Below are 27989 nucleotides of genomic sequence, written 5' to 3'. Positions count from 1 at the left end.
TTGCACAAGCCAACTAAAAATATATCCTCAAAGTCGGTTTTCATGCCTCTTAGATACTCCCCAGAAATTAGTTTGTACTTGGACAGGGAGGAAGCTGTGAACCCTGTTCTCTGATCCTTCAAAATCCACCAGAATTGCTGCCTTTATTGCACAGAACTAATGGGGTTGGAAGAGAACCAGGTCTTTAGCAGATGACTCGGGATTTCAGACTGATGTGGAATGTATTGCTTTTCCCTCTCAATTTCAGTTTGAATCAGAAACTGCAACTGGAACAGGAGAAGCTCAGTTCTGATTATAACAAGCTGAAAATAGAGGACCAAGAGAGAGAAATGAAACTGGAAAAGCTCTTGTGAGTGCACTTTAAATATTTCCTCTGTTTTCTCTCATCTCTTGAAATCTTAAAAAGTCTACTTTGGTGATTCAGACACTAAAATAGTCTAGCTTGATAAAGCCAATTAAAAACTGACAGCGGCTCTTTGTATGAGCTGGTTTGTCGTATCTGCAGATGCAATGGTACCTGCAGAGATGCTGGGGTGGTTCATGAGTCCCTTTTTTTTTTAGGTTGCTCAATGATAAGAGAGAACAAGCCCGAGAGGACCTCAAAGGGCTGGAGGAGACCGTGGTATGTCAACATGTTTTCTAACTGATGTTAGTCTCAGGGACCAGATTAGTTCATGTTAAATTTGCTTATTCTAAAATTTTCTATGTATATCTTTTTCACATACAATTTTAGATCTAAAACATCCTGTGGAAAAGTGAGGCTTGTAGAATTATCCCCCAGCTTTTCCAGAAGGGCTAACCATCAGTCCATCTGATGAATCCACCCATCGCCTGTCTTTAGTGTTATAACTCTCGAGCCCATAAGTTCTGTACTTAGTGACTTACCTTCATTCAGCAGATATTTATTGAGTCCCCACTTAAGACCAACATTTTTCCAGATGCTGGAGGGCATCAATAAACAGCAGAAATAAGGTCCTGGCCCTTGTGAGGCTTACTTTGAGCTGGGGGAAGGAGCATGAAAAATAATGGGGTAAACATGAATTTCATTAAATGGTTACAGAAGGTGCAGAGGCTGGTGGTTTGGAGAGACAACCGGGGAGGTGACATTTGAGTAGGGCCTTGACACAGATGACAGTGAGGCACAGGGACATCTGGAGAAGGAGACACAGTCAACGGCAACAGCTTGTGCCACAGCCCAGAGGAGGGACAGGTCACAAGTAGGGCCTTGAGATCAACAGGGTTTGGGACAGAGCAATGACAGACCTAGAAAGTCTCATCATTTGAAACCCTTACTCCATCCTGCTTCTGAAATCATTGACTTCGTCTCCTGTGGTGTCTCCCGTTTGAGTGGCCCTGCACGATGGCAGCCTGGCTCCTAAGGCCCCCAAGAACCCTCTGTGGTCCTCACAGAGAGAGTCAAGCCCTACTTAGCCTCACAATTTAGTGAAAACATTTCTCATATGATACTATACCAGAGGGAACCTGTTATTTAGATACAGTCTGCATTTGATTCCATTCCTGTGTCATGTTGTGTATATGTGAGAGTGAGCCAGGAACCAAAACTCAGCGACTGTAGGTGTAGACAAATAGTTGTGCCGAACTGGACCAGGGTCTCATTTGACTCCTGGGCTAGTCTGAACTACTCAGAGCCAGGGAGAGGTGGGAATAGGCAAGGCCATTTTGGACAGGAGAAAGATGACTGTATTCAAAGTTGACCTTTCAAGCCTTGGGAAGATCGCGCAGAGGGATGGGATGCAGGGGAAGCAGAAATGAAGCACTGAGACACCTGGTTTACCCCAGAAGTGATAACCATAATTAGAGATCATCATAAAAATTAAAAAAAAAATATTGTATATGAAAATGTTACTATACCGCCATCACTCAAGGGAGAAAGGGTATTTTCATTTATTTCCTCCTTTCATACCCATGAAGTCTTCCCCACTGCCCCACCCCCAGCCCCTCTGCTCCACTCCCTCACCAACACTTTCGCTCTTTTACTTCCTGCTCTCCCAGTCTCTGGCACATGTGCCCACGCATGTGCAGTCACTCATTCCCTCAGACACATCACACTTCACGCCTCTCACACCTGGACTCACGCCCGCCCCTCCCCCTGCACAAGTGCTCACAGACACCTGCTCTCACACCCACAGGCCCTCACTTTCAAGTCTCCCCCGCTGTCATCCACATGCAAGTACATACTATGGACACACACACTCAGTACACTCCCACTTATATTTACTTTCAATCACACACTTTCTCACTTGCACACTGAGTTGTGCACACACAGTCACTGGTGCTCCCGTTCACTCCCATCTTGCTCACCCTCAGCTCATACCCACAGAGCATTCAGGGACTCTTGCACAGATGCTGTCACATGGCCCTACACATTTTTAGCCATTTACACTTAGCCCTCACACGCACTCTTTGACAGTCACGCATGCATTCATTCACTCACTTTTGCTCACATTATCCGAAGTCCACGCTCACTCTCGTGCTTGCTTTCTCTTTCACACTCTTTTCTTTGGATGTTTGAACACATTTTTAACACATTTTCTCACTAGCTTCTTTAAATCTATCTACTCATTCGCCCTCCCACTCACCTGTTCACTCACATCCCACATTCACACCCCTCCATGCTCACTTACCAAGCCTGCTCCACCTAATTTTCACACTCACCCATCACGCTCTCCCTCACACATGAATAAAGCCACTGACATGGTGGATCTATCACTCCTTCTGACTTCCACCCCCACACATCATGTGCATATATACCTTTTAGACCCCAAATTGGAGTCACACAGAATGTGCCATTTAAATGGAGATGTTTCCACATTAGAATCCTCCTTCATTAAAATCCTCCTCAAACTATCAGTGTTCCTCAGAAATAGGCTTGCTGTCCTTGGCAGACTGGTCTTAAGTCCTCTTTAGCGCCAGGCCTGTTCCGACTTCTCTAGGCTGAAGCCTGCTGTCTAGGCCTTGGCACCTGGGAGCCCCCTCCAGGGATGTCAGTGGGAAGCACAGAGTGGAGGGCGGCTCTGCAGTCCACCCTGCTTCCATAGGACACTCTGGAACCCTCCACTGCCGTTGATGGGCAGGGGGCTTTCACACCTCGCTGGTCTCACCCTCACTGTCTGCTGTGGCAGGAAGCAGAACCCTGAGCTTTAACATTGGGCAGTGCTGCCTGTGGTAGGGAAAACTTGAGGGAAGCAAATGGGGAGTGATAGTGGATATGAAGGAGGGAAATGCCTTGCCATAGGAAGCCGTGATGGCTAAGCTAAACAGAGTGGGCACAGGTATGGCAGACTGCCTTATAAAGGAGCTGCCCGCCGTAGCTGTTGAGTTCACCTAAAACAAACAAAATGAGATGAAGTTGCAAACTCAGAACAAACTCATTTGTACTTAAATCCCATGGAAATGCTTGACCCTTTGGCAGGATACCCATGTCTTCTCATTTCCCTTTGGTGTGGTGGCATTTTTCATGGAAGATATTTACTGTGATTACAGTTCAGTCCATAATAAAATCCCTGAAGTGGGAGGAAGAGTGTTCAGAGCTGAGGTGCAAGAGCTGGGCATTCTCAGATTAGGGTGCGAGGCAGGGTTCTGCACAAGTGTGAGCCCTTATCTGTGCCCCAGTACCGGCCCTGGAGGGTGGCTAAGCCTTGGACAAGTATGGTGCACACAGTATTCATAATAACAGACTATTTGGCTTCCTGCAGAAAAAGCAATATACGTCATCTGAGGAAGCAATTGACTTCAGGTGCTTGGTATTTCTTCCAGTCTTGAGAATTGCAGAATTGAACCCAGTAATAAGACTTTAACATAAGACCTTTATCCTGAGAAACTTGGTGTTTCCAGAGTTTTTTGGTCTAATTTCTTTTTTTCTGTGAGTGTATTCCTTCACATTCTGTATTAGAGTAAGTCAAACGTAGACAAATTGAAAAGTATGAATGTGAATTAATTTCTCTCCTCCTCCCTTATGGAAAAGAAATTCTACACAGAACTAATCACATCTCCTGTTGTAAATACATGGTGATTTGAATGGAAAGGACTGCTCAGATATTCTGATGTTATTAACAGAGGTCACTGGGTTGTGTTATGACTCTTGTCAAAACATAACACCAATTCCTTAAGGTCCTTTTATAGAAAATAATCCCAAATGGAGGGAAAAAAAATGCTCCCGAGAAGTTATTTGCACTGTAATGTATAACAATAGAAGGAATCAATAAAAGTCTAATGAGAAATAACTGTCAAATATGATGCTTAAATAGTAAAACTTAGATGAGTTTGTGTTTCCTGAGCACTTACTTTATGCCAAAAGCTTTTGTAAGCATATTATAAGCATTAGCTCAATCTTGAGAACCAAAACTATGAGGTAGTGACTATTTTTATCCTGTCACAAATAAGAAATCTGAGGCACAGAAAATTAGATTAATTGCCCAGAGTCACCCAGAGAAAACGTTGACGAGCCGTTTCATCCTTACAGTCAGTGATGGAAAGCAAATGAGCCTGTGGACTGATCAGAAGAGAGTGTAGCAACATGAGAAAAGTCAGTCAGTGAGGGTGGGGGAAATTGTGGCTAGTTTTTATTTAAGCTTGTTAGCAGTATAGATGATGTATATGTGACAATTAGAGAGAAAAACTTTTTGGTACAACATTAGAAATTTTGGAGAAAACCTGAATTTTTGTGGTTAAAGAAAAATAAAAAAGAATGCATTTAGAATACAGAAATGAGCAGTCTTTGTTGTAGCTTATTGTTGTTGGGGTCCCAGTCTGCACCTATGTGTGCTCTTGATGAGACATCAGGTTGAAAGATGGATGTGAGCACTGGGCAAGTCAGAGGAAGCAGGGGACACCGTTGCTGTGGCAGTGGAGGCCTCTCAAGCTGATGTGTTATCGATTCAACTTGTCCTTGCACTTAACATGGCATTTTAAAAATCTTCTCTTCCAGTCTCGAGAACTGCAGACTCTGCACAACCTCCGTAAACTCTTCGTTCAGGATCTGACTGCCCGGGTCAAAAAGGTGAGTTCTATCTTATGTGAATGGGACTGAGAAGAAAAGAAAGATGGTCAGGAAGAATCATTTTTCTTAGAAACATCACTTATTTAAGTTGGAACTGGTTATGCTTAAAAGTTAAACACTTTTTTGCCAGAGAATGTTACTAAAAGAATGGGCTGGAGGCAAAACAAAAAAAAAACTTGGGAGTGTATCTCCATCTGATTTTCTTCCTTTTGTAAAAGGAAGTTATAATCCTTCTCCTTCATTTCAAACAAACACATACTTATCTGGCAGCGTGAAATGCAGGGGAAATCCAGAGAGGTCTCATCAGAGAGCCCCAAAGCTTGGTGAGCAGTTCCAGACACTGAGAGAAGTGAGAGGCAGCAACCTTCTCTTTGCCTGTTAGGAGGTGATTGGTCAGAGCTTATGAAGCACATCAACCTCCCACATCTTATATGTTCTTCTCAGCAGCCACTTAAGAGGGTTTCTTAGTGCCTTTGCATATGTGGAAATAGACCCTGTGATTAAATAACTTGCCCAAGATTGCACAGTTGGGGAAAACCTAAGATAGGATCAGAATCAGCTCTGTGTGACTTTTTAGTCTGAGCTGCTTTGGTCCTCTTGCCAAACATAGTGATCTTGGGTTGTCACTTTAAGGTGACATTACAGAGTATTCTGCTAGGGTTTAAGAAAAGGTGAGAGGTAGAGGAAACAATACTGTTACTTTTTATAAATGCTTAGAAGTAATGGGCAAGGAGCAAAGCCCACATGCGGAGGTCTAAAGGGATGGAGGGAAGGTATATCGGAGAGTACTGTGTGTGAGTGGGCATACCAGTGTGTATGTGAAGTTGCAAGGGACAAAAGGTGAACAATTTAAACAGGACAGGTTGGATTGATTCAGATCTGAGAGGAACTGAACTAATAGCTTATATCAATGTATTAGACTTGGTCATGGGGTGGGTCACTGTTCTGCAGCGAGGAGGGATGAAGTCAAGATGGAGTCATTTGCAGGGAAATAAGTAATGGTGGGTAGAAGAAGCATCCAATCACTTTGAGCTTCTTAGTTAATATGGAGACATGGGTCCTTATTGAAAAAGGAGGGGAGATACTGGGGAGCCTGCATACAGGAGGCAGCTGTGGGGGTGTCTGCTAGGGATGAATGAAAGACTCCTGAGCTGTGGCAGTAGTGGCATGTGGCTTTGCTGTAGCTTCTGACAGCATGGTTCTCGTGAGCATGGAGGGCCTGGAAATGAAAATAAAGAAGAAGGTGAAGAATGATGAGAGATTTCAAACCTGCATAGTGTCAGTCAAAAAGATAGATAGTGACCACAGTTGTTAATGTAGAAATGAGGATAGGACCTGGCCGAAGTAGGTGATGGAGAGGAGACTAGGTAGGTCATGACAACGAATGAAAAGGCTCAGGAGGAGGTAGCCCCAGGAGGATGAAGAATTTGAAACCAGATTTCCCTGATTTCTTGATGTAGGTCTTAGAAGGAGCTACTTTTTTTTTTTTTTTTAACTTTTATAGTAGTTTATTTTTGCATCATTTTGTGCATTTTTCCATCTCAGTTGTAATCCTCTTGGGTTTCCCATCACCAAATCATCCATGTGCCATCACCACAGTGCAGTGCATTTCCTTCCCCCCACTGTTTTTGATCCCATTCCCCACTCCGGCCCCACAAAATGTCTCTGGTATATAGCTGTTCATCATTATCATTATTATTTTCTCACCTGTTCTGTTATATTCCTGCTATAAGAGAAACCATCCAGTATTTTTCCTTTTCTTTCTGGCTTATTTCACTAGCATGATCTTTTCCAGCTCCATCCAAGTTGCTGCAAAAGACATGTGTTTCTTTTTCTTGGTGGCCGAGTAATATTCCACTGTGTATATGTACCACATCTCTTTAATCCAGTCATCCATTTTTGGGCATTTGGGCTGTTTCCATATTTTTCCAATTGTGAATAAAGCAGCAATAAACATGGGGGTGCAGGTATCTTTTTGAATCAGTGTTTTTGTTTCTTTTGGGTAGATACCTAAGAGTGGGATTGCTGGGTCGCAGGGAAGCTCCATGTTTAGCAGTTTGAGGAACTTCCAAACAGTTTTCCATAGTGGTTGTACTAGTTTGCATTCCCACCAGCAGTGCAGGAGAGTTCCTTTTTCTCCACATCCTCGCCAACATTTGTTGTTACTATTTGTTTTAAGATGTGCCATTCTCACTGGGGTGAGGTGGTTTCTCATTGTGGTTTTAATTTGCATCTCACTTACAACAAGTGATGTTGAACATTTTTTCATATGCTTGATGACCATCTGCATTTCCTCTTTGGAGAAGTGTCTTTGTAGCTCTTCTGCCCATTTTTTGATGGGGTTGTTTATTTTTGTTGAGTTTCATCAATTCTCCGTATATTTTTGTGATCAATCCTTTATTGCTAGTTTTGTGTGAGAAAACTTTTTCCCAATCAGTGTCCTGTCTGTTTTTTGTAATGTCTCTTTTTTTGTACAAAAGCTCTTTAACTTGATGTAGTCCCATCTATTTATCCTTGCCTTCACTATCGTTGCATTGGGTGCTCTGTCTTTAAAGATGTCGCTGAAGTTTATGTCGTGTAGTGTTTGGCCCATTTTTGCTTTCAGGTATTTTATGGTTTCCGTTTTTTTGTCTAAGTCTTTAATCCACTTCGAGTTGATTTTTGTGTATGGTGAGAGGTAGTGGTCTAGTTTCATTTTTTTGCATGTAGCTTCCCAGTGTTCCCAGCACCACTTGCTGAACAAATTTTCTTTGTTCCATTGTATCTTCTTTGCTAGGAGCTACTTTTAAATCAGGGGTGCTCCAGGTTTGCTCACCTGGCCAGCAGCATTAGGCTCAGCTGGGAATTCGCTAGATATACAGATGCTCAGACTCACACCAGATCCACTGAATTCAGGAGTGGGGTAGGGTCCAGCAATCTGAGTGCTACCTCTGGGTGAAGGTTGAGCACGCCTGGCTTAGAGACATTGCTTATGTCTCTTATAGGTTGTGCCCGTAGCTTCTGCTCCCTCTCAGAAAAATAAGACAATCACCACTACAGTCAGATGATGCAAGCGGGCATTGCCACTTTTGGACTTTAGGCTGTGTTTGCACAAGCATTCCTCATCTTATCTGTACTTCTCAGTTTGGCGGTATTGTGCCAGTTTCAGGATCTGATAACTTTCAAAAGTTGATTTAACATAGCACCCGGATGCTGTAACCAGTTTCAGATGGAGTCTCTAGGGGATTCAGAGAATTAGAAGCTAAAGGGACAAGCAGAGGTCACCAACTCTTTCCCCTGTGTCCATAGATGATTGTGTGACTTACATCTCAGGCGAATGTTGAGGTTATTTTAGGGTTGGGTTTTCACACCAGACTTCTTAGTGAGTTTTGGAACCCTTCCTTTGGAAAAGTCTGTTTACCTACCTACAAGTGAGGTTTTGATCATAAAGAGAAATCATCTATCATTTCAAAAAAGATCTGTTTTTTTTCTAGCACTCTAAAAAGTTACACTTCTAGGCACCAAATAGAAGTAATTGGGAAGGGCATTCTACAGTTTTGGATGCTCTGCTCATTCTTGTTTGCATGATAACAGTAGGACTAAGGATTTTTAAAAAATGCTACTTAGAGCATGTACCACTTACTGTGTTGGGCTGAGGGTGGGCAGTGTGACTGCCTGGCCTCTGACCTCTTGGTTTTGACACAGAGCGTGGAGCTGGACAGTGATGATGGAGGAGGCAGTGCTGCCCAGAAGCAGAAAATTTCTTTCCTGGAGAATAATCTGGAGCAGCTCACTAAAGTTCACAAACAGGTAGGAAAGTCTTGCCAGTTTCCTCCTGCTTTTCTTTCTCTCCTGAAAGAAGTCCCACCAGCTTTAGTCACAATGCGGGGTAAAAGGTGTGAAGGTTAATGGACAACACATCAGTGCTGGAGGGTCCTGGAGATCCTTTAGCATACAGTGACTTTCCTCATCTATAAGACACAGCATGTCCTTAGTTGAATCTTGGAAATTGCAACTCTAAGCAAAAGGATGTATAATAAAACATGTTTTGCCATAGACTAACTGATGACAGGAGTTAAATTCCATGGCATATTTTCTGTTTCCCCAAAATATCACCAATCTTCTAAATAAAGACCTCACACACTAAGCAAGTATTGTTAAGCTAGCATTTGTATTAATTCATTCGTTCATTTTGCTTATTCCAGTTTAGAGTTGCAGGTGATGGAGCCTGTCCTGATAACTGAGGGTGCAAAACAGGAAATGACCATGGGCAGGCGGCTTTTATCGCACAGTGCAGTCATGCTTATGTGTGCGAGTGCACACACCCCCACACAGACACCTCACCACTCACTGACTCAGACTAAGACAACTGAGACATGACAGTCAACTTGATATGCACACTTCTAGGATGTGGGAAGAGGCCCTAGTACCCAGAGAAACTCATATAGACATGAGGAGAATGTCCACACTCCACAGAGACGGGAATCATAGCTGCGAATCAGTTTTTTCCCTTATTAATGTCATCATGAAATGATGTTGAATAAAATTATCATATTTGAGCATTTCTGTGCTTTCTGTTGTTGAAGCTACACAAGGACTTGAGTTTGAGCTCTCTGCGACTAGGAGAGTGGAGTGTTCAGAGTCCCACCTTTTCACTCTGTCTCCAATCCTGCTGTTTCCATACATGGGCCTCGGGGCCTCCCAGGACACCTCTGAGGACCCTGGATGGACCCAGAACTGCACAGAATGCAAAGTGGACACCACTGAACTGGCTCAGGCCCCGTATTTTAATAGACTGGGAAAAGACTGGGAGAAGAAGCAATGTGCTTCATCCCCTACTTGGGAGAACGAGAGCTCGAACTGGTCCCCTTTCTGTTCTGTCACCCTGTTTCTGACATCCCCACAGGTCCTACACTCTGGAGTTTGCCTGGAGAAACTGATAGCTATGTCCAAACCTACTGGTGATTTAGCCATGTCATCTACCTATCTCTCATTTCTGATTAAGTGCTGGACTGGTCGTGACTTTTCCTTAAATCCTAAAGACTTTTTAGGATTTGAGAGAAATGACCCAACTCTCTCTCTAGTTCTCTCTCTCAAGTCATTTAACCCTGATAGCTCAGAGTTTCCTCACCATAAAGTGGAAGAATGAACTTAGCTTTGTGTTGGGGGGACCTAGGGTTCATTCACTTCCTGTGACTTGTTAAGTTCTCTTCAGTATCACCACAGAGAGGATGGCAGATTCACCGCGGTTGAAGTCATCCAAGCAAAAGCCAATGAGACACATTAAAGCAACAGCTGACAAGGAACTTGAAATAGTGCAGTGGGGATAATGAATTATTCATGAATTCTATGAATATTCATTAGAAGTCTACTCTGTCAAGGTGGTGTTGGGGACACAGAGGTAAAGAATGCAGTCCTAGGGATGGTTCAATTTTGTGTAGTACCTCCTGGTTCTCAAAACTTTTTTTATAGCCTTTTAGATCCCCACCATGGTCCTATTTTTTTTTTTTTTGCACTATTACTTTTATATTATTTTGAGAAATATGATAGTTGTTGTGACTCACACCAAGTTAGCTGACCAGAGCTAACACTTGTCTCCATCATCACCTAGAGTAGTTTGGTAGTTTTTGTTTTGAGATGGAGTTGACATACAACACAGTTTTTGTTTCAGGTGTACAACACAATACTTCAACATTTGTCTATATTGCAAAATGATTCTCCTAGCGAGTGTAGTTAATATCCATCACCACACATAGTCACAAACTTTTTTCTTATGATAAGAACTTTTAAGATTTTTTTCTTAGCAACTTTCAAATACACAGCAAAATATCGATGGCTATAATCACCTTCTGTAAATTACACACCAGGAACTTTTCATTTTATATCTGGAAGTTTGTACCATTTGATCCTTCTCTCCATTTCACCCAAACCCTAACCCCCTGCCTCTGGCAACCACCCAGCTGTTCTCTGTATATATGTTTGGTTATGTTTGCTTTGTAGATTCCACATATATGTGAGGTCATAATGCAGTTTTTGTCTTTGACTTATTTTGCCTAGCATAGCTGGTTTCTTCTTAGTTGAGCGTCTTAGGTCATGAAAAAATAAGCAGTACATTTGCCCCTGGATAAGCTAGCTACACAGCGCTGACCTAGGCACGAGCTGGTGTGGACATATGTCCCATTGGCGAGCTCTGGGACATGCCTGCCTTTCACTGAATGCTTTGAACTAGCCTTCAGTTTCTTAGTTTCTTAGCATTCACATGCTCATGTCATGTATCATGTTTTTCATGGTATTTCTATCACTCCAAAAGGCAGTAAATTCTACCCTAAACATTCCCTATGGCTGTGAAGAGCTTCATGTTTATTCTGTGTCCCTTCTCCTTTGCAGCCCTTACGTCAAATCTTATAGGGTATGGAATTGGACTTAGTGTCGGGTTTTTATTTTCCTTTGCTGATTCCAAAGTTTCTGGTATCAGGGACTTTCCAAGCCCGCCTACGAGGCAGTGGCTGCCTACTGCTCTCCTGTCACTTTCATCATCTCCTGCAGTGGGTCTGTTTCTGCTGCTTGCCCATGGGCTCTCTGGTAATTCACCACACTTGCCCTCTCACTGCAGCTGGTCCGGGACAATGCAGACCTGCGCTGTGAGCTGCCCAAGCTTGAGAAGCGGCTGCGTGCCACAGCGGAGAGGGTCAAGGCCCTGGAGAGTGCGCTGAAGGAGGCCAAGGAAAATGCCATGCGGGACCGCAAACGCTACCAGCAGGAGGTGGATCGCATCAAGGAGGCTGTGAGAGCCAAGAACATGGCCAGGAGGGCTCATTCTGCCCAGATCGGTACGTGTGCCTCTCACCCAGGCCCTTGCTGGAAGGCAAGGACTCCAGTGGTCAGAAGCACTGGTGCCCCAACACACACTCTGGGACATTGGGAAGGCTGGCCAGGGCCATTCCAGCACCCTGCACCCATACTGGGAGGTTGGGCGTGTCAGGCACCCACTTCCTTCCTCTGAGCCATTCCAGCATCTGTTATGGTTTCAAAGCTGCTGGGCAGAGCAGAGAAGCCAGTCTATGCTCTAGGAAGGTGTTTGACTATCAACAGAGGTACACGCAGAAACACCAGACCAGAACATGCATGTGTTTCTCAGAAGGCTTGAGAGCCCCTTTTGTGCTATACCAGGAAGAACTTGGAAAAAACTGAACGTAATTAGAAACCTCAAGTGCAGGTTTTGCAATACCTTGGAAGGAGCCAGGCCTGGCATCAGGGATCGGGTTTGGCTCCGAGCTGGGGAGGGGACTTGGGCATCCAGCTCCTGAAGACCTGGGTTTGGGCTCAGAAATGAGAATATGGCTGCTGAGTCAGAGATTCCAAAATAGTCATAGGAATAAAGGGGATTTAGGAATGTTCTCTCTCTTGTTTAAAAAAAAAAATTGAAACATGTCCAATATTATGTAATAAATTTTCCATCAGATACTGCTGTGCAAATGTTTGTAGCCAGCAACTTCATGATTCTTGTTTTAAGATCACGCCTTAGATTGGTGTTTCCTTGCATTAATTGGGTTGTATGCCACTTGAAAGTACTAAAAACAGTGGACACTGTCCTCAGAAAAGTGCATCCAGGCAGAATTCAGCATCCAATATCAGAGGCTGCACAGATAGCTTTGAAACCTAAGGGCGCCCGTGGATCTCCCTCAGATAAAATCGAAAGTCCTTTGTTTCTAATTTTCCTCATTCTGAATTGAAGTTGTTGATATATAAGTCCTCTCTGTCCTCTAACATTGGGTGCCTTGCATTTGCGGACTGTGCTAATTATTATGTAGGCAAAACTTGCATTTTCAGAGAGTGCTGGTGGTGATAAGACTTGTCATAGTGATAAGAATTGTTGCTCTGGTGACATGTGACATGTGGGCTTATGGGAGAGGCTGTGAACCATTTCTGAATGTCTGCTCTCTCCTTTCCTTTGGTTGGATACAGCCAAGCCTATCCGCCCTGGACACTATCCGGCATCATCGCCAACAGCCGTCCACGCCATCCGAGGGGGAGGAGGCAGCTCTTCAAACTCCACTCACTACCAGAAATAAATACAAAGTGAGTCCCTGGTGTGGGGTGGTGTTTCTGGGGCAGGTTCCTATCTCAGCTACACCAGTGTGGCCCTGCAGTCAGAGGAGAGCAACTCAGCTCTACTCCACAACATGTCCTGGGAGTCTAGGTTATGGGGGACCTGAGCCTTTTCTTGACTCAGTTTAGAGGCTGAGCCTTCTAGCCGAGGCCACCAGGCTCAGGGGACCCTTCAGGATTAGGTGAGGGTGTGGTGAATGATTCGCCTGAGCTTGCTTTTGTTTGGGGGACTCCCTTCTGTAGCTGACATCCAAAAGGGCACTACCTGTTTGTCAACTGCTTGTATCCAGAGCAGACAGACGTGGGTGGTTACGTTACGTCTCAGGAACTGAATGTAAAGAGAGAGCCCGCCCAGCCAGATGATCGAAAGTCATCTTTTTATAATTTTACTCTCTGATTTTCAACAAATGGGGTTTTGAAGAATGTGCTCATTTATGTGTAGGCAGGTCCAAGCCACTTTTTTCTTGGAGATAGTGGTCTGTAAACTCTTTCCATAGCCCATATGTCCAGTGTTGCTCTACCAGCAAGAGAAAGAATAGCAATGTGTTGTGGAAGAGAGGAGGAGAAAGTGCCAAGCTCATCCCTCTGAGAGGACAACAGGAGTTACTGGCTGGGCAGGGCAGACAGACAACTGGGTCTGGTCAGAAAATCTCTAACTTTGCACCAGTGACCTGTGGACGGAGAGAGGTGGCTCTCAGTGTTGTGTTGTCCTCGGACTCTCAACCCTCACTAAGGAAGCAGCTTGTGAGATGGGTAAGGTGTAGCAGTCAAGGGCAAGTGGTCCCTCACTGAATTCTTTTGGCATCCAGATAATCAAGGTGATGGGCTGGAGACCCCATTCAGGGAAGGTCCGCACTGTTCATGCTCAACCTGAAACTTCCAAGGAGGAAACCTAGGGGCTGTACCCAGACGGCTTCTACCTCTGTAGCACCAGGCAGAATGCTGAGGGGTGGGGCAGGGCTGGCCAGATTACTGCTGGCCTCAGGGAAGGTTGAGGTAGGAGTGGGCAACTATTTTACCACCTTCTGCCACATCCTAGAAAGGTAGGTGGGACCTGATCTTGGCATTAGGACCCTCATCCAGATCCAGTCTCTGCTTTCAATCAGAAATACAATAGAATACCATACAGCTGCTTTTGTGTGCGTGTTAACCTGTTGGGTTGACACAAAAGGGAATCTTAAGACCAGGTTGGACAGCTTAGGATAGAAAGTTCTGTGGATTCTTGTAAGTTCTCTGGGTGATTTTGTTAGTCACTAAGGTTTGAGAACTATTATCCTATAGTAACTGTGACTTAAACAGAATGGACACTCATTTCTCTGCACATAAAGGAAGTTCGAGAGTGTCTGTGAATGGCAGGTAAAGGAACTCTACATGACAATGGAAACCCGCCCCTCCAGTTTATACCCTGTCATTGTCCTCAGCAACTATCAGCCTTCCTCAAGTCATCTTAAGAGTTTTGCCAAAATGACTTATAATTCTAGCTATCTTACCTACCTTTCAAGCTTAGCAAGCAGAAAGGAAGCTAGGAAGAGGTGAAGCGGCTCTCCTGGCTAAATCACTAACCTGGCCTTGGTTTGACAGAGAACGAGACGAAGGAGGCTCTGCTCTGTGCAGTGATGTTTGTTGGGGGGAGACAGAAAATAAACACAGTCTCTTCAAACAGTGGTGTGTATCCTGAAGAAAGTAAAATGAGGCCAGTGATCTAGAGATAGGCGACACTTATTTACAAGAGGGCAACATCTAAGCGGAGAGCAGAGTGGTGAAGCATGCTGGCATCAGTGTCCTGCTGCAGAATGGCTCAGATACTCTTGGGAGGTGGGAATGACTGTGGCATATTTGGGAACCACGGGACAGCTGAGAGCTGGAAGAAAAACAATGGGAAGATTATTTTTATGAGGGTCCTTGGGGAAGTAGGCAGGGACCAGATCTGTGAGGCCTTTGAACCTGAGGTGAGCAGCGAAAGTGTGACCTATGTGTATGAGGCCTCAGGGTGGGGTGGGGTGGGGATCTGGGGGTAGGGCTTTGGGCACAGGAGTGATGGGATCTAGGTGGTATTGAAAAAGCCACCCTGGGCTGGGCTCTGGAGAAAAGACAGTGAGGAGAGAGTAGGAAGTGTCCCTAAGGTTTGTTCTTGGGGGGTTGGGGAGTAGCACTGAACTGAGACAGGAACATGTGGTCAGACTCAGCCTGAGCCTGCAGGGTGATCAAAGGCAGCTCTGGGTTTGGGTCCTGGCCACCAGCTACCTTTTAACAATAGCTGGAAAACTGGTCACGAGCAGGTTTCATGATGGGAGGAGTGGTTTTCATCACTGATGGTAGGATGTGTCAGCCTTCTGGCCTTCTGCCCTATCTCACCATCCAAGTGGGAGTGCTGAGTAGGCAATGATGAGTCTGTAGTGCAGGAGAAGGCCAGGGTGGAGCTCTTAGAGGGTTATGTTCCGTAGACTGTGTTTACGACCCTGTTTGGGGAGGTAACCTAGAAAGGAGGGTGAGCTGAGCAGAGAGGGGAAGCGTTCCACCAGGCCCTGGGGCTGGAAATGGAAAACAGGATAAAGGAGGTGGCACTACACACAGGTCTGAGAAGGAGAATGTGAGGTTTAGGGGGGCAGAGGACACCCAGCTCCTAGAAGGACCTGGGCAGCTGTGTCAAAGGCTGCTCAGAGTCCAGGCAAGGTGGTGAGAGACTGGACGGTGGCAAAGAGTCGCTGGTGACAAACTCGAGCAGCTTCAGTGAGCGTGAGCACGCAAACAGGGGCTGGAAAAGGTCAGGTGGGAAAGGAGAGGCAGCAGCTGTTGTGCTTGGCCAACCAGTGGAGGGTACAGACAGAGGGTATGGCCATTCCTTGGCAAGAGAGGTAGCCATTCCTTTTCTAAGACTGGAACCCAATGACCTGTTTGTATGCTGATGGTAATGACCCAGGTGAGCGGGGAGGTGGTGATACAGGAGAGGGAACAGTTGCACATAGACACCATTGGTGGTGTGAGAGGGGCTGTCTTCCAGGGCATAAACAGGCAGCCCTGCCGCCAGGTGAGAGGAAGGCAGACCAGCAAGTACAGATGCCGGCCGGCATGTGCAGGAGGTGAAACTGGCTCATCTTAGAACTTATTTTCTGCCAGAGAGAAGGCAGACTGTCATCTCAGGATGGGGGCACAAGGCAGAGCTGCCTTCTGGGGAAGAAAGAAGCTGTGACATGGGCCTCCCATGCAGTATTGGGTGCCTGTTTGAAGTCCCACATTTAATGCAGACATCTGTATAAGCACTTGTCCAGCTCTCAGTTTCTAAGAGCCTTCCTGGTCTGGTAGTGCTTTTCCAAGGCGGTGGGACTTGTTTGGATGTGCCAGCAGATGGCGCCAGTGGGGCACTGCTGAACCCTCTGCTAGTTCTGAATCACTTTGAACACAATGGTCTTTGGTTTTCCTTATGTTTCCAACATTACGTCTCAAATTTGAATAGTAAATGGGGTAATATTAAATGAACAAAATTGTCAGATTCCAAGCTTATTTAATTTTCTTGTGTAGAAAATTTAATTGTGAATTTTTTTAAAGTTTATTTATTTATGCATACAGAACTGGGGTACAGGACAGAGGTGCAGGGACGGTGAGAGACTTCACCAGAGACAGAGTGGGGAGCAGAACCGGCAGATCGATGAAGTGTACTGCTGAGGGGAACAGCGGGAAAATCCACAAATAAGACTAAAAGAAACCATAAATGAAAAACCCAAACATAACTTAAGGAGACAGTCATGGTCTGCGAGGGGAGCGAGGTACCCTGGCTCCAGTGAGCGCAGCGTCTCTGGGGCTCAGGCTCGGCTTCACCTCCTCCACGTGCCCTGACTAAAGCCTTCAACCTCCTTTCTGCCAGAACACTGCAGACCCACAGCCTGACTTCCAGTCATGTTGCCTTCTTAGAGCTGAAAAACAGTGTTTCCCTAATGAGTCCAGCTCCTTCCACTTCAGCCTGAGGCTATTAACACGGTGAGCGTGGGCGCAGCATTGGCCCTGGCACCGAGCCAGCGTGGGGCTACACTGCAGAAGTAGGAATATCGCTCCTGCTGGCCAGCCAGGACCCCCAGAATATATTCATGGCAGTGCTTCGGATGCTCAGGGGAAGCAAGAATCAAACTGGAAATCTTATAAAATGAACTAAAGACCCAAGGATGCCAATCACTTTGTTGATAGAGAGGAAAATGCTGGCATTTGTAGAAGCTACTTTTGCTTACAAGTCTGGAAATTCTATTACATATGATACATTTTGGATAAAATAATTGGTAGCTGAAGGATGCTTAGAATACATTTGAAGAGGCAGTTGTGTATTTTTACACTGTGATCCTATGTTTTAAGGCATGAAGGAAATAACCCTGAAAGTGCCCCTGCCATCACAGCCGTGAAAGTCACTGCAAAAGTCACGGGGAGAGCTCGGTGTCCCTTCTGGCCCACGTCTCTGATTCGTGTGACAGTCCCTTAGCATGAGACTGTCACTGAAGGATGGCCCTATCTTCAGGCTTCACTATGCGGGGTCCTTAACTGGGAATACATTTGGGAATATTTGGGTCCTTTACTGGGAATACACTTGGTAATTGTTAGCAAAAACAGTAACTTTACCATTTTAAATGGCACGGAAGCCAACACACAACAGCCTTGGCCTCTCCCACAGTGGCCTCTCCCACAGTGGCCCGACCCCCCAACACTCCTGGGTGTCTGCGGCTCTCAGGGTCGCCAGGACATTTGCTAGACTCATGTGTCTTTGTCCTCCAAGATGCTCCGTCACAGTAAGGAACACCCAAAGATACCCCTAAAGATGGGAAGCCAAGTGTATTCTGACCTCCAATTCTCCAATTCTGAATGCCCTGGCCACTCCCTTACAGATACCACTCTAGCTGCAGTCCTAAACTCTCAGTCCACTTGGACCACTGGCTCTTTTTGAACTGGGAACTGAGCCCTTCACTGCTTACTTCACCCCATGCAAAATGGAGTTTTCTCTCGAAATGTCTGACTACTAGAAGATCAAGGCCTCTCCTGTTTGGTCCTGGATGTATCCTTACGTCTGACTGAAGCTGACGCACTCACTTATATATGCTCTCTTTGCTTTTCTGACCCACTCTCATCTTGTTGCTGTTTTCCATGCCCTGAATACCTGGGTCTGACCTGTGCTGCTCCACTGTTGGGGTTTGCCTGGATTTTCCCTTGGCGTTGACATCCCATCACAAATAAATATCACAGGAGCTGCCATGTTGACTTCCACTTACAGTAGAAATGGGTACATTCCACACATGGAGGTGCACCTGACTTAGTCCTCTGACAGAGTGAAGCCAGGAAGCCTCATTTATAGCAGGTTGTGTGGGATCCTAAGTCACACCTGTGGCCTACATCTAAGTCAGTGAGCCTTCAGCCTGCTGTTTGCAAATCCTAGCGGTGAACTGACTGAGTCATAGGAAAGTGTGGGGCCTTGGGGGTACACTCTCTTATAGGCAGGGTAGCTGGGTGATTGTAGGCTTGGCATCTGGAGACGGAGCACCTAGCATTGTGCCCAGCTTAGCTGTGTCCTGGGGTAAATCACCTCATCTCCACCCAGTTTCCTCTGTAAAATGTGGCCCATGACAGTACCTTCTTACAGGCTGACTATGAGGATTAAACAGGAACAGAGGGTTTAGATCAGTGCCTGGCACAGAGTAGGGATTCGGTATTCACCCATGTTGTCCTCACCATTTATTCGCCTGCTGTTTTCTGCAGCCTCGAAGGGCAAATGAGCCCTTGAGATCACAGTTGTGATCTTAGCCCGGGCTAAGATCTGCTGTTGTGCAATGGTTTTGAAAGTTCCTGGCCTTAGGCTCTTTTATAGTCTTAAACAGTCTTGATGACATTAGATTTTATATATATATGGTTCATATCTATCAATATATAGTATATTAGAAATTGAAACAAAAATGTGACATTACTACTGCTAGTACAAATACCATTTTTAATGGAAAATAATGATTTTTCAAGACAAAACACTTAGCAGAATGGCATGGCTTTTACATTTTTGCAATTTTTCTTTATATATTTGGTTTAATAGATGTCAGCTATACCCCATGCCCGCTCCTGTGCTCTCTTGCAGTTGAAGTCGAAGCCAGCCTTGTCTCTGCAGACAAGGTGCCTGGCCACTGCTGAGGAAACTCCTGGGACATATAAGATCATGATACCTTTATTGTAGATTTCTTCTGGGAATTGAATGAGATAACGTGAAAGAAAAGCCAAAGTCATAGAAAAATGCCTGACAAAAACCAGGCCATCACAAATACGGTGTTTGTGGTTTGTGGTTTAACCAAAAAGAAGAGCAAACAGGATGTGAGGGAGAAAGGGTAGAAATAATTGCGGTTGGCCTCTACTGCTCATCAGACTTTGAAACTAGTGTTGTGAATTCCAAGGGAAGACTCATGAAGGGTCTGAAGGAAACTCCTTATTTTGTCTACAGTGCAGTTGGTTGCTCTACTTCAATTCTATTCAACTTCATGTTTCTTAGTGATAAGTTCAGAGCAACTAAATTTGTTCCACCACAGCAGATTGTACCAAGGCTGCCGTGAGATAAATCCACTTCTATTCAGTAGCGGTTCATCAAGTACAAGTGGTAATTCTTATAATGTGGGGATTGGATTGTAGAAAGTCAGAAGAAAAGATAAAACTATGTATGGTTTGGATTAAGGGTAAATCCACTGCAAGCAATTGCAAAAGCCAAAGAGGGGAAGGTCTGTAAATACTTCTCACAAAACCTTTATAGAATTAGCTTCTTTCTTTGGCTTTCCCCACCCTTCTAAAGAAAAGGGGATTTCATTTCCTTCTGTATCTGTCACACATTGCCACTGTGAATTACCCCCTCCAGTCTGGCAGAGACCCAGAGACGGCCACAAGGGATCACTTGGGCGAGTCCCCTTATTTCAGGTGACTGAGTGGAACTCTGGTCACCCATGGGGATTAACAGAAGTGGACTTTCAGTGTTATCAGGATGCCCCAACCTCTCTGGGTGGCCAGGCTACGTGGTCAAAACAGAATGGCTTCTTGGGGAATAACCCATTTTCCTTTATAGCTTCTGTTCATTTCTCTCTCAAATTTATCTGAGGAGATGAACAGTCAGATGGCTGGGGGATGGATAGGAATATCCTAATTGAATCTATTTTTCTTGAGCCTGCTGGAAAGAATGCTTTGACATAAAGATCTTTAACCTGGGGTGAAGAACAACCTTTTCCTTATAAGGGAGCTTTTACCACTGAGCTGCTAAGATTTTCCTTCCTGCAACTGTCACATCCCAGTTTTCTGCTCTCACCCTCCTTAGTGACTAGACTGAGCAGGCTGGGCCTCCTTTTGGCCTCCTAAACTGTTAGCCAAAACGTGCTGAATCTTGCATGAGGTGGGGAGAGGGGTATTTGAATGAGAGCCTTTCTTGTGGAAATCGTGTCACTTCATGGTCTGCTGGAGCTACCAGGCTGCCCCGTTGAGTTTGTGTGTCTAATGCGCGGGTCTGTCAACATAGGTTGACTGCACTCATCATGTTAAGCCATAATCCTACAATTTAAGGTATGTGCTCAGGCCCTCCCTGCCTCGAGGCACCAAAGAAGCCCATCTCATCCACCCTGGGCAATCCTAAGGGTGCTAGAGAAAATGACCTTGTGAGAGAAGTGGAAGTGGGGTGTCAGTGGGGGCATTCAGAAGGCATTTTTAGTCCTAATAGAAAACACAAAAATCTCACCAGAAAGGCTAACCGCTGAAGATACTCTTCCTGAATCTCTTTGTAACTCTTTGTAACTTCTAAAAATGGCATAAATGCCAGCAGATAGGGTTGAAAAAACCACTTTTAATTAAGCAGCTTTGTAACTGTGATTGATTTTGCTACTGGAGTAAAAGATGCTAGCGATAGTGAGTTCCCAGAATACATTTTTGTGGCAGGGAGGAGAAGGCTAGTCTTCAAAAGAATGTGCGTGCTCGTTTTTTTATTCAATCACTGTTCACTCCTCTTTTTCCTTTTTACTCACTTTTCTCTTAGCTACTTTTATAATCCTTTTCCAACCCTCATTTTAAAAAAATATATAATTCATCGTTTTCTTTTTGATAGAAATATGCACGGTTGCTTATCAAGATTACTACATAAATCAGGTGAGTGAACACAAAGTCATTAAGGAGTGAGGAAGCATTATAGCAGGAATCCGAGATACACTTGAGCACTGAATTTGGACAGAAGCTTCCTACAGGCAAAAACAGGCTATGCAATTCTTTGTAAAATCAGAAGAACTGTTGGGATTTTCTTAGTGTCTGACATCCTTCCTAGGCCAGCCAAGCTCCATCGAGTTCTCCAGCCCAGGAACTGCTCCCCTCTGTCTGTGCCCCCGTGTGCACCAGTTCTATGCATGGCCAGTGGGCAGTGTCACAGACACCCCAAAGTTCGGTTGTGAGGATTGTACAGTTTCTCCTGGAAAGCTGAGTTTACTGGAGTTGGTCCAAAGGCTGACAAAGGCCTTTGAGGGCTAGCCACTGAGCCAGGCCTGGCCTAGACTTGCATCCTGGAGATCAGATCAACACCTGGGGGCAGTGAAGTGCAAACTCTGGGGGCACTGCACCACCCAAGGTGGGGGGTGACATTCCTTTTGGGATTGGAACCCTGTTTGAGAGATTCTGGTTTAGGAGTTACAGCTGACTCAATTTCTTAAGTGCTGGCAGGTGAAAAATGGTTTTCAAGTTTCCCTAAGGAGTGAGAAAGTACATCTTGTTTCGCTGAGTAGCTATAGTTTGCTACTGACTTTTGGAAGAGAATGTTGCCAGGGGTATAGACATAAAGAAAGGCAGTAAATTAGGAGTCATGCCACATGTGACTATGAAGCACTTGAAATGTCCAAACTGGGATATGCTGAAAATGTAAAATATACACCCAGTTGAAAAAGCTGTGGGGAAAAGACAGTGAAGTCTCTTAATAATAATACTGTAATATAAATTATCTCAACTGATAATACCAATTACTTGATGAAATGATAATATATTGAGTATCGGGGTAAACAAAATATATTATCAAAGTTAATTTTATTATTTATTATTTTAATGTGTCTACATGCAAATTTGAAAATTAAGCCTATGGTTTGCATGACATTTCTATTGGATGACTCTGAACTCAATATTTGGAATTTGAAAAAAAATTCAGAGGGGATTTCTACTATGTCTTCTAACTCCTATATTCTCTCTCTGGTTCTCTTTCAACAGATATGACTCTACGTAGCATGTCAAGGACTACATTAATCACCAATTCCTCTATTTTTTCCCTCCTACACAACCCCCATTTTCTTTTACACTCGCTTACCCGAGCCATCTGCAGTACACCGGTTTCAGATATTGAGCTGTGTAGAATTTCTGTGTGTACAGATGTGTGCTTGGACTTTTCTCTTCCTGAGAAAATGAAGGGGATGAGTAAGAAGATCGCGGGAACCATCACCACTGATCTGGCTTCAGGGCTTTGCGTGGTCTCTGGGTGCTCCTGCCTCTGCCCCCCAGTGCCCTACCATGCCATTCCCTGGAGGGAACCACCAAGAGTGGGGGCGACCGGGGACCTCATGCTCCGCCATGGCTCTCTGGTTTCCTGTAAAAGAAACACGTCGTTACTTTATATTTTTAGGGAACAAAAAAACGTGCTGCTATAGGGTTTAAATTTTTCATTCTGAACACTTTTCCAAAACAAATTACCCCAAGGAAGCATTTTGAATATCCCAGTCACATCTTTGGATCTGTAAAATAGACCTTTTAGTATGGCACCCGTTAATATGCAAAGCAAATTTCTTCAATGCAGAGAAACAATCTCGACAGTAGCAATGTAGAATTTGTTCATTCAAACGCATCTACATGAATGCAAAAAGTTATAAAATTCACCTCTGAGTGCTTGCTATTGAACCTGCAGCAACTAATCTCAGCCAGCCCAGTCTGAACATCATTCTTTCAGCTGTGTTGAAAATGCCGCCAAGTTGGAAAAGTGAAAGTGAGGCTGCCATCTCCTCGCTTTCTCCACCCCAACTCTTCTGGAGCTTGTATTGGGGTTGGCCTCTTTCTCTGGGGATCCATCTTAAGCCTTGAAGGGGGTATTGTTGGCAAAATCTAGGATCTTTCCATCAATTGACAATGGAAACCCTGGGGGGAAGTAATTGAAAACTTTCTGTGCCTATGAATAAGTTGCCATAAATAAGTTATTTAAACCCATCATGCCAGACTGAGTTCTGTGGCATCAAATAGATAAGTTTCCTTTTCTTAGGCAGAATTAGAAAAAAATCAGTGTGGATGGATTTTTACATTTAGCTATTGCTTTTTTCAAAACCATGCATCTAAAGCTAAATCAACCCTTACTTCCAGTTGTACATGTTAAAATGATTGATTTTCAAGTAGTAAAGTTTTCAGGGAAACTGACAAGGGTTCAATTAAGTTGGTCTTGTGTGCTGCTACTTGTGACAAATTTGAGGTAAGTCAGTGACAACCAAACCAGTGAAAGCACCCATCTTATCATTGTGTTTGCCCAAGATGAGTGAGCTGGCACTGTTCCTGCTGCTGTCAATGCTGGAATGAAATGCATGCCAGGGGAGACTGGGCTTCTTCCTTGTGGCTGTGTGGATCAAAGGTAGTTCAAGAACATATGTGTGAGAGAGGATAAAGGGACAAAGTGGTAAGGACTGTGAATTGACTTCCAGACTCTTGTATAAAATTTTCCCAACAAAGCAAAGCTGCTTGACTTAATTTATTTGTTAAATGTTGCACTTTTTAAAAAATGTGTGTGTTTTACTTTGGGGGAGCGAGGAGTAAGAGAGAGAGAGAGAGAGAGAGAGAATGAATTTTATCGAAGTATTTATTTCGTATGACAATTTTACATTTGTTTACATTTTAAAAATTCTTCTGTTTGATATTCTTGCATTGTGGCCAGTACCTACCCAATATACAACACCTCAGTTGTTACTTTGATTCTGCTAGAAGGATCCTCATAGAGCAGATTTTGCAAACCTTATCAGATAATGACATATGCCATAGATTATAACCTTGCTGTTAACATATTTGCCTCTTGAATTTAGAATCGGGAACACTGGTCCTTGAGAGGATTGCCAGTTAATAATTGTTGTGCCACAGTTGTCCTTTATATAACTATATCACTTTGTTTTGAAATTGAACAAAGGTTAATGACTTTTCCTTCTTTCTCTCTCTCTCTCTTTGTCTTTTTTTTTTTTTTTTTTTTGGTTCCCTTATTTTAAATCCTTTCCAAGGAAATTTTCTTTGGGTACCTCTTTTCTACTTCTAAAGGATTGCCTGGCCCTTTCATGTTTCAAAAAGAAACATGCACTTGTAGTTCCATATATATATTTTTTTGATCTCTACAAGGAACTGACAAAATTCATTCTTATTCACAGAGAAAGTTAGCTTTGATGTCCCCTAAAGATGATTCTGCTAGTTGCTGATCAGCCAGTCAGTTCACCTAGCTTTATTCTTTGTAGGACGTCTAAACTAATTTTCCTACACTGTCACAAAAAGGTAGGCAGATTAATGGAGTAGACTGTTGAAGTCAATACATTCAAACGGATCCCTAAATATGGCTTTCTGTAATAAGCTAATATACCAGGGCCACATACTCTCTAGCCGACATTTTTTAAAAAGCCACATTTATGCAGTTTCATTTTTAAAAACTTGCTTCCTTATATTTGTACCCTAAATGTATTAAGACAAATCTTTGTTCTGAAACGTCATGTCTGTAGTTACATTTTTGGTTGTATACTGCTTTTTGCTAGTGTGTGTGTTTTTCTTTTATGAATTTTTTTATTTCATGTTACTTCTTGAAAGTTTACTCTTTGATGCTCTAAGGGAATAGCCAGATGGTTTATACAATAATCTCTACCCGCAGGATGGTGGATTGTTACAGGAATACTGTGTGAGATATCAAGATTTATGGCTGGAAAGTAAAATATATTAATGTCAAATGTGTTTTGGTTAATTCCTAGAGAATTCTATATAAACACATTTTATCTCTTCAAATGCTCTACAGTTTACTTTTGTTGAATGGCAGGTAGCAGGGAGAACAGGAAGTGTGGATTAAGACTTTTAAAGAAAATAGCTTGTGATTAATTAATGAGAAAGATGGGATTCAAAGAAATATTAGGATAAACAAAGAAATAAATGTTTGTCTAGAATGTAGTATCTAGTGACTTTGAAGCCCTAAGTTCACATAGGGAAGTGATATTCCTGTGCAAGGCCAGACCAAACCATTCCGAGGACATCCACACAGGGATTCATCAGCTCTCCTTTCCTAGAGGAGTAACTGCTAATGGTCCCCTTGTGGAAGTGCATATTTTACCAAGGCAGAAGACATTTGGACTCTGACAAATTGACATGTTGGCAGGTTTTTGCTGGCAAGGAGTAAGGGCGGGGGGTTCACATCATTGTCTCACCCACAGTATCACAAGCAAGCTTACGGGGAACCATCATAGTCTAAAATGACTTCACTTCACATGAATAATTTAGACTTTAAAAAAGCATTGAATAAGGGCCAGGTTATTGCCGAAGGAAGCATCACTCCATGACCTCTGTCACACACAGACAGATTGTGTGTCAATTTTAAATACTTTTCATTGTGTGCAGATGTAAGGGGATTAGGGCATTCTGTAGACTTATACATGTCTAGTTTGTAAAGTATGTAGTGTGTACTGCAGATATATGTCCTCTGGGATTTATGTATCTGTACAGTAGATTTCATTAAAGAAATTTGTGGACAATTTTGTTTTGGTGGTTTGAGGGGGAGAATGACAGTTTTTATTAAGTCATGATGCTGTAATATAGTACATGTAACAAAAGATCTGTTGGCCTGTGGAAATTTTGGGTTACGTTCTAGGTTCTAAAATGAAGATTATGGGTATTCTGGCAGACTGCATGTTGTATAATTTGAAAAATACTAAAAGTGGAAATAAAATTGAATTAAACTTTGGCTTGTCTGTTTATTCTTACTTGAGTCATCTGAAAGGCACCCTCTGATGTGGCCGTGGTGGCCTCATGGGAGTTCATTTCAGGAAACTGCTCAAATTTGAAGCATGTACAAGTCACCCTAGACCTGTGTGTATTTTACTTTGCCTAAATATATGTTTGAAATTTTTCTTTTCTTTGAAGAACCAAGAGAGCCCGATAATCTGTTCCTTCAGCAATAAAAGACAGCGACTGACGTGAGTATCTTTTTTTTATGACATAATAGTTTATTTTTACATCATTTTGTACTTTTTTTTCATCTCATTGTAATCCCCGTGGGTTTCCCATCACCAAGTCACCTGACGTGAGTATCTTAAAAACAAAACAGTACTGAGTTATAGCTCAGTAGACTAGTGTATCAGCTTCATTTCTTAAGAAAGGGACTTATAATCATACTGGAATTCTTCAGGTAATGCAATGGCATTCTGTACATGTTGAAAGATTATTGGTATCTTTTGAGAAGAGTTGGGACATTTGTTTTACATACTGATTAGTATTAATATGTAGGTCTGTGATCATATAAGGCCAGAGTGTGTACTCTTTGGCAAATGACTAGTGGTAAGACATGGGATTATTATTTTCTAAATTCACTTCCTTTTAAAAAAATATAGTTTATTTTTTACATCATTTTGTGCCTTTTTCCATCTCAGTTGTAATCCCTGTGGACTTCCCATCAACAAATCACCCATGTGCCATCACCATAGTCCAGTACACTTCCCCCCACCACCACCGTTTTTGATCCCATTCCCCACTGCACCCCTGTAAAATGTCTCTGGTATATAGCTGTTCATTATTGCCATTATTTTCTCACCTAGTCCTTTATACTCCTGCTATGAGTGAAACCATCCGATATTTTTTCTTTTCTTTCTGGCTTATTTCACTAAGCATGATCTTTTCTAGCTTCATTCTTGTTGCCGAAAAAGGTGTGAGTTTATCTATTTTGATTGCTGAGTAATATTCCATTGTGTATACGTACCACATCTTTTTAATCCAGTCGTCTACTTTTGGGCATTGGAATTATTTCTGACATGGGATTGTTTTTATCTCCTCTCATGACAAGAGGACTTGACTTGAAGTTATTATTCTCCAAAGAACTTGGAACAGGCACAGAAAACAGATTGTTTAAAGTGACTCATGTAGTAAAACTTTAAGTACTGTGGATGAATATTCAGACTGAAGCCTGTATATTTCATATGGAAAAGTTGGCCTCTGAACAGATAACAAAACAGATTTCAACATTAATGTGAAGTGACCCACAAGTCCTAGGATGCAGTGACTGCAAGCAAGACTGAGTTGACACCACTGCTCTCTTGGGTCCTGAAAGTCATTCTCTAGGTTTTCATTCCCTGGAGCTCTGACCGGCTGATGCTGGGGCTGTGCCTTGGAAGTACAGAGCTGGAGCATCTGTGGCAGCATGTGTAACTGAAGCTATAATTCTGTAAAAGCAATTACCAGCGCCGTTTGTATTGGCAGGTTTAATTCTAGCATTTGTGACAGGTTACGTCTTGTGATTTGTCTTATGTACATAATTGAACAGAAGTAGGAGGCTTCTCTCTGGTGACACATCAGATGAAAATGTGGGCTGGCTTGTCAAAAGGCCCCTGCGGTTTTTACTTTCCCTTTGGCATTTGGTACTTCTTCATCCAAGCATTTGGTACTTCTTCATCCAATCAGCAAAGAAAATGCCAATTTCTATGTGGTTACTTAGGCTCCTAAAATGAAAGACCCTCAGATAACCTTGTGTATCTTTCCACTTGTATGCCTGTTACTGTGGATAGCAGAGGCTAGAGTTCTCCATCTGTTCACTTCCCAGTGCTAACGATGTTTCTGTTTAGGAGCCACAGGCAACCTTCCCTCAAAACCCTCACCTTTTCCTATATATGAC

The 27989-nt window shown here is 43.5% G+C and overlaps 1 protein-coding gene across 2 annotated transcripts in view; it reads left to right on the top strand.

Annotated features, from left to right (window-relative positions):
• KIF5C (kinesin family member 5C) overlaps positions 1 to 24307 on the top strand; it is a 147629-nt gene extending 123322 nt beyond the window's left edge. Inside the window, exons 20-27 of one of the 2 annotated variants that reach the window (XM_012727097.1) lie at positions 248 to 349; positions 562 to 622; positions 4949 to 5020; positions 8705 to 8809; positions 11613 to 11829; positions 12965 to 13078; positions 21195 to 21235; positions 22331 to 24307. In XM_012727097.1, the coding sequence (XP_012582551.1) occupies positions 248 to 349; positions 562 to 622; positions 4949 to 5020; positions 8705 to 8809; positions 11613 to 11829; positions 12965 to 13071 (664 nt within the window). In that variant the 3' untranslated portion in view covers positions 13072 to 13078; positions 21195 to 21235; positions 22331 to 24307. The remainder of the gene's footprint in view (positions 1 to 247; positions 350 to 561; positions 623 to 4948; positions 5021 to 8704; positions 8810 to 11612; positions 11830 to 12964; positions 13079 to 21194; positions 21236 to 22330) is intronic. The other variant, XM_004674667.2, reaches the window with a different exon arrangement.
• The last annotated feature ends 3682 nt before the right edge of the window (positions 24308 to 27989 follow it).

The sequence above is a fragment of the Condylura cristata genome, unplaced genomic scaffold, assembly GCF_000260355.1.
Source record: "Condylura cristata isolate star-nosed mole 26May11 unplaced genomic scaffold, ConCri1.0 scaffold00002, whole genome shotgun sequence".
Lineage (NCBI taxonomy): Eukaryota > Metazoa > Chordata > Mammalia > Eulipotyphla > Talpidae > Condylura > Condylura cristata.
This window is presented reverse-complemented; position numbering and strand designations above follow the sequence as displayed.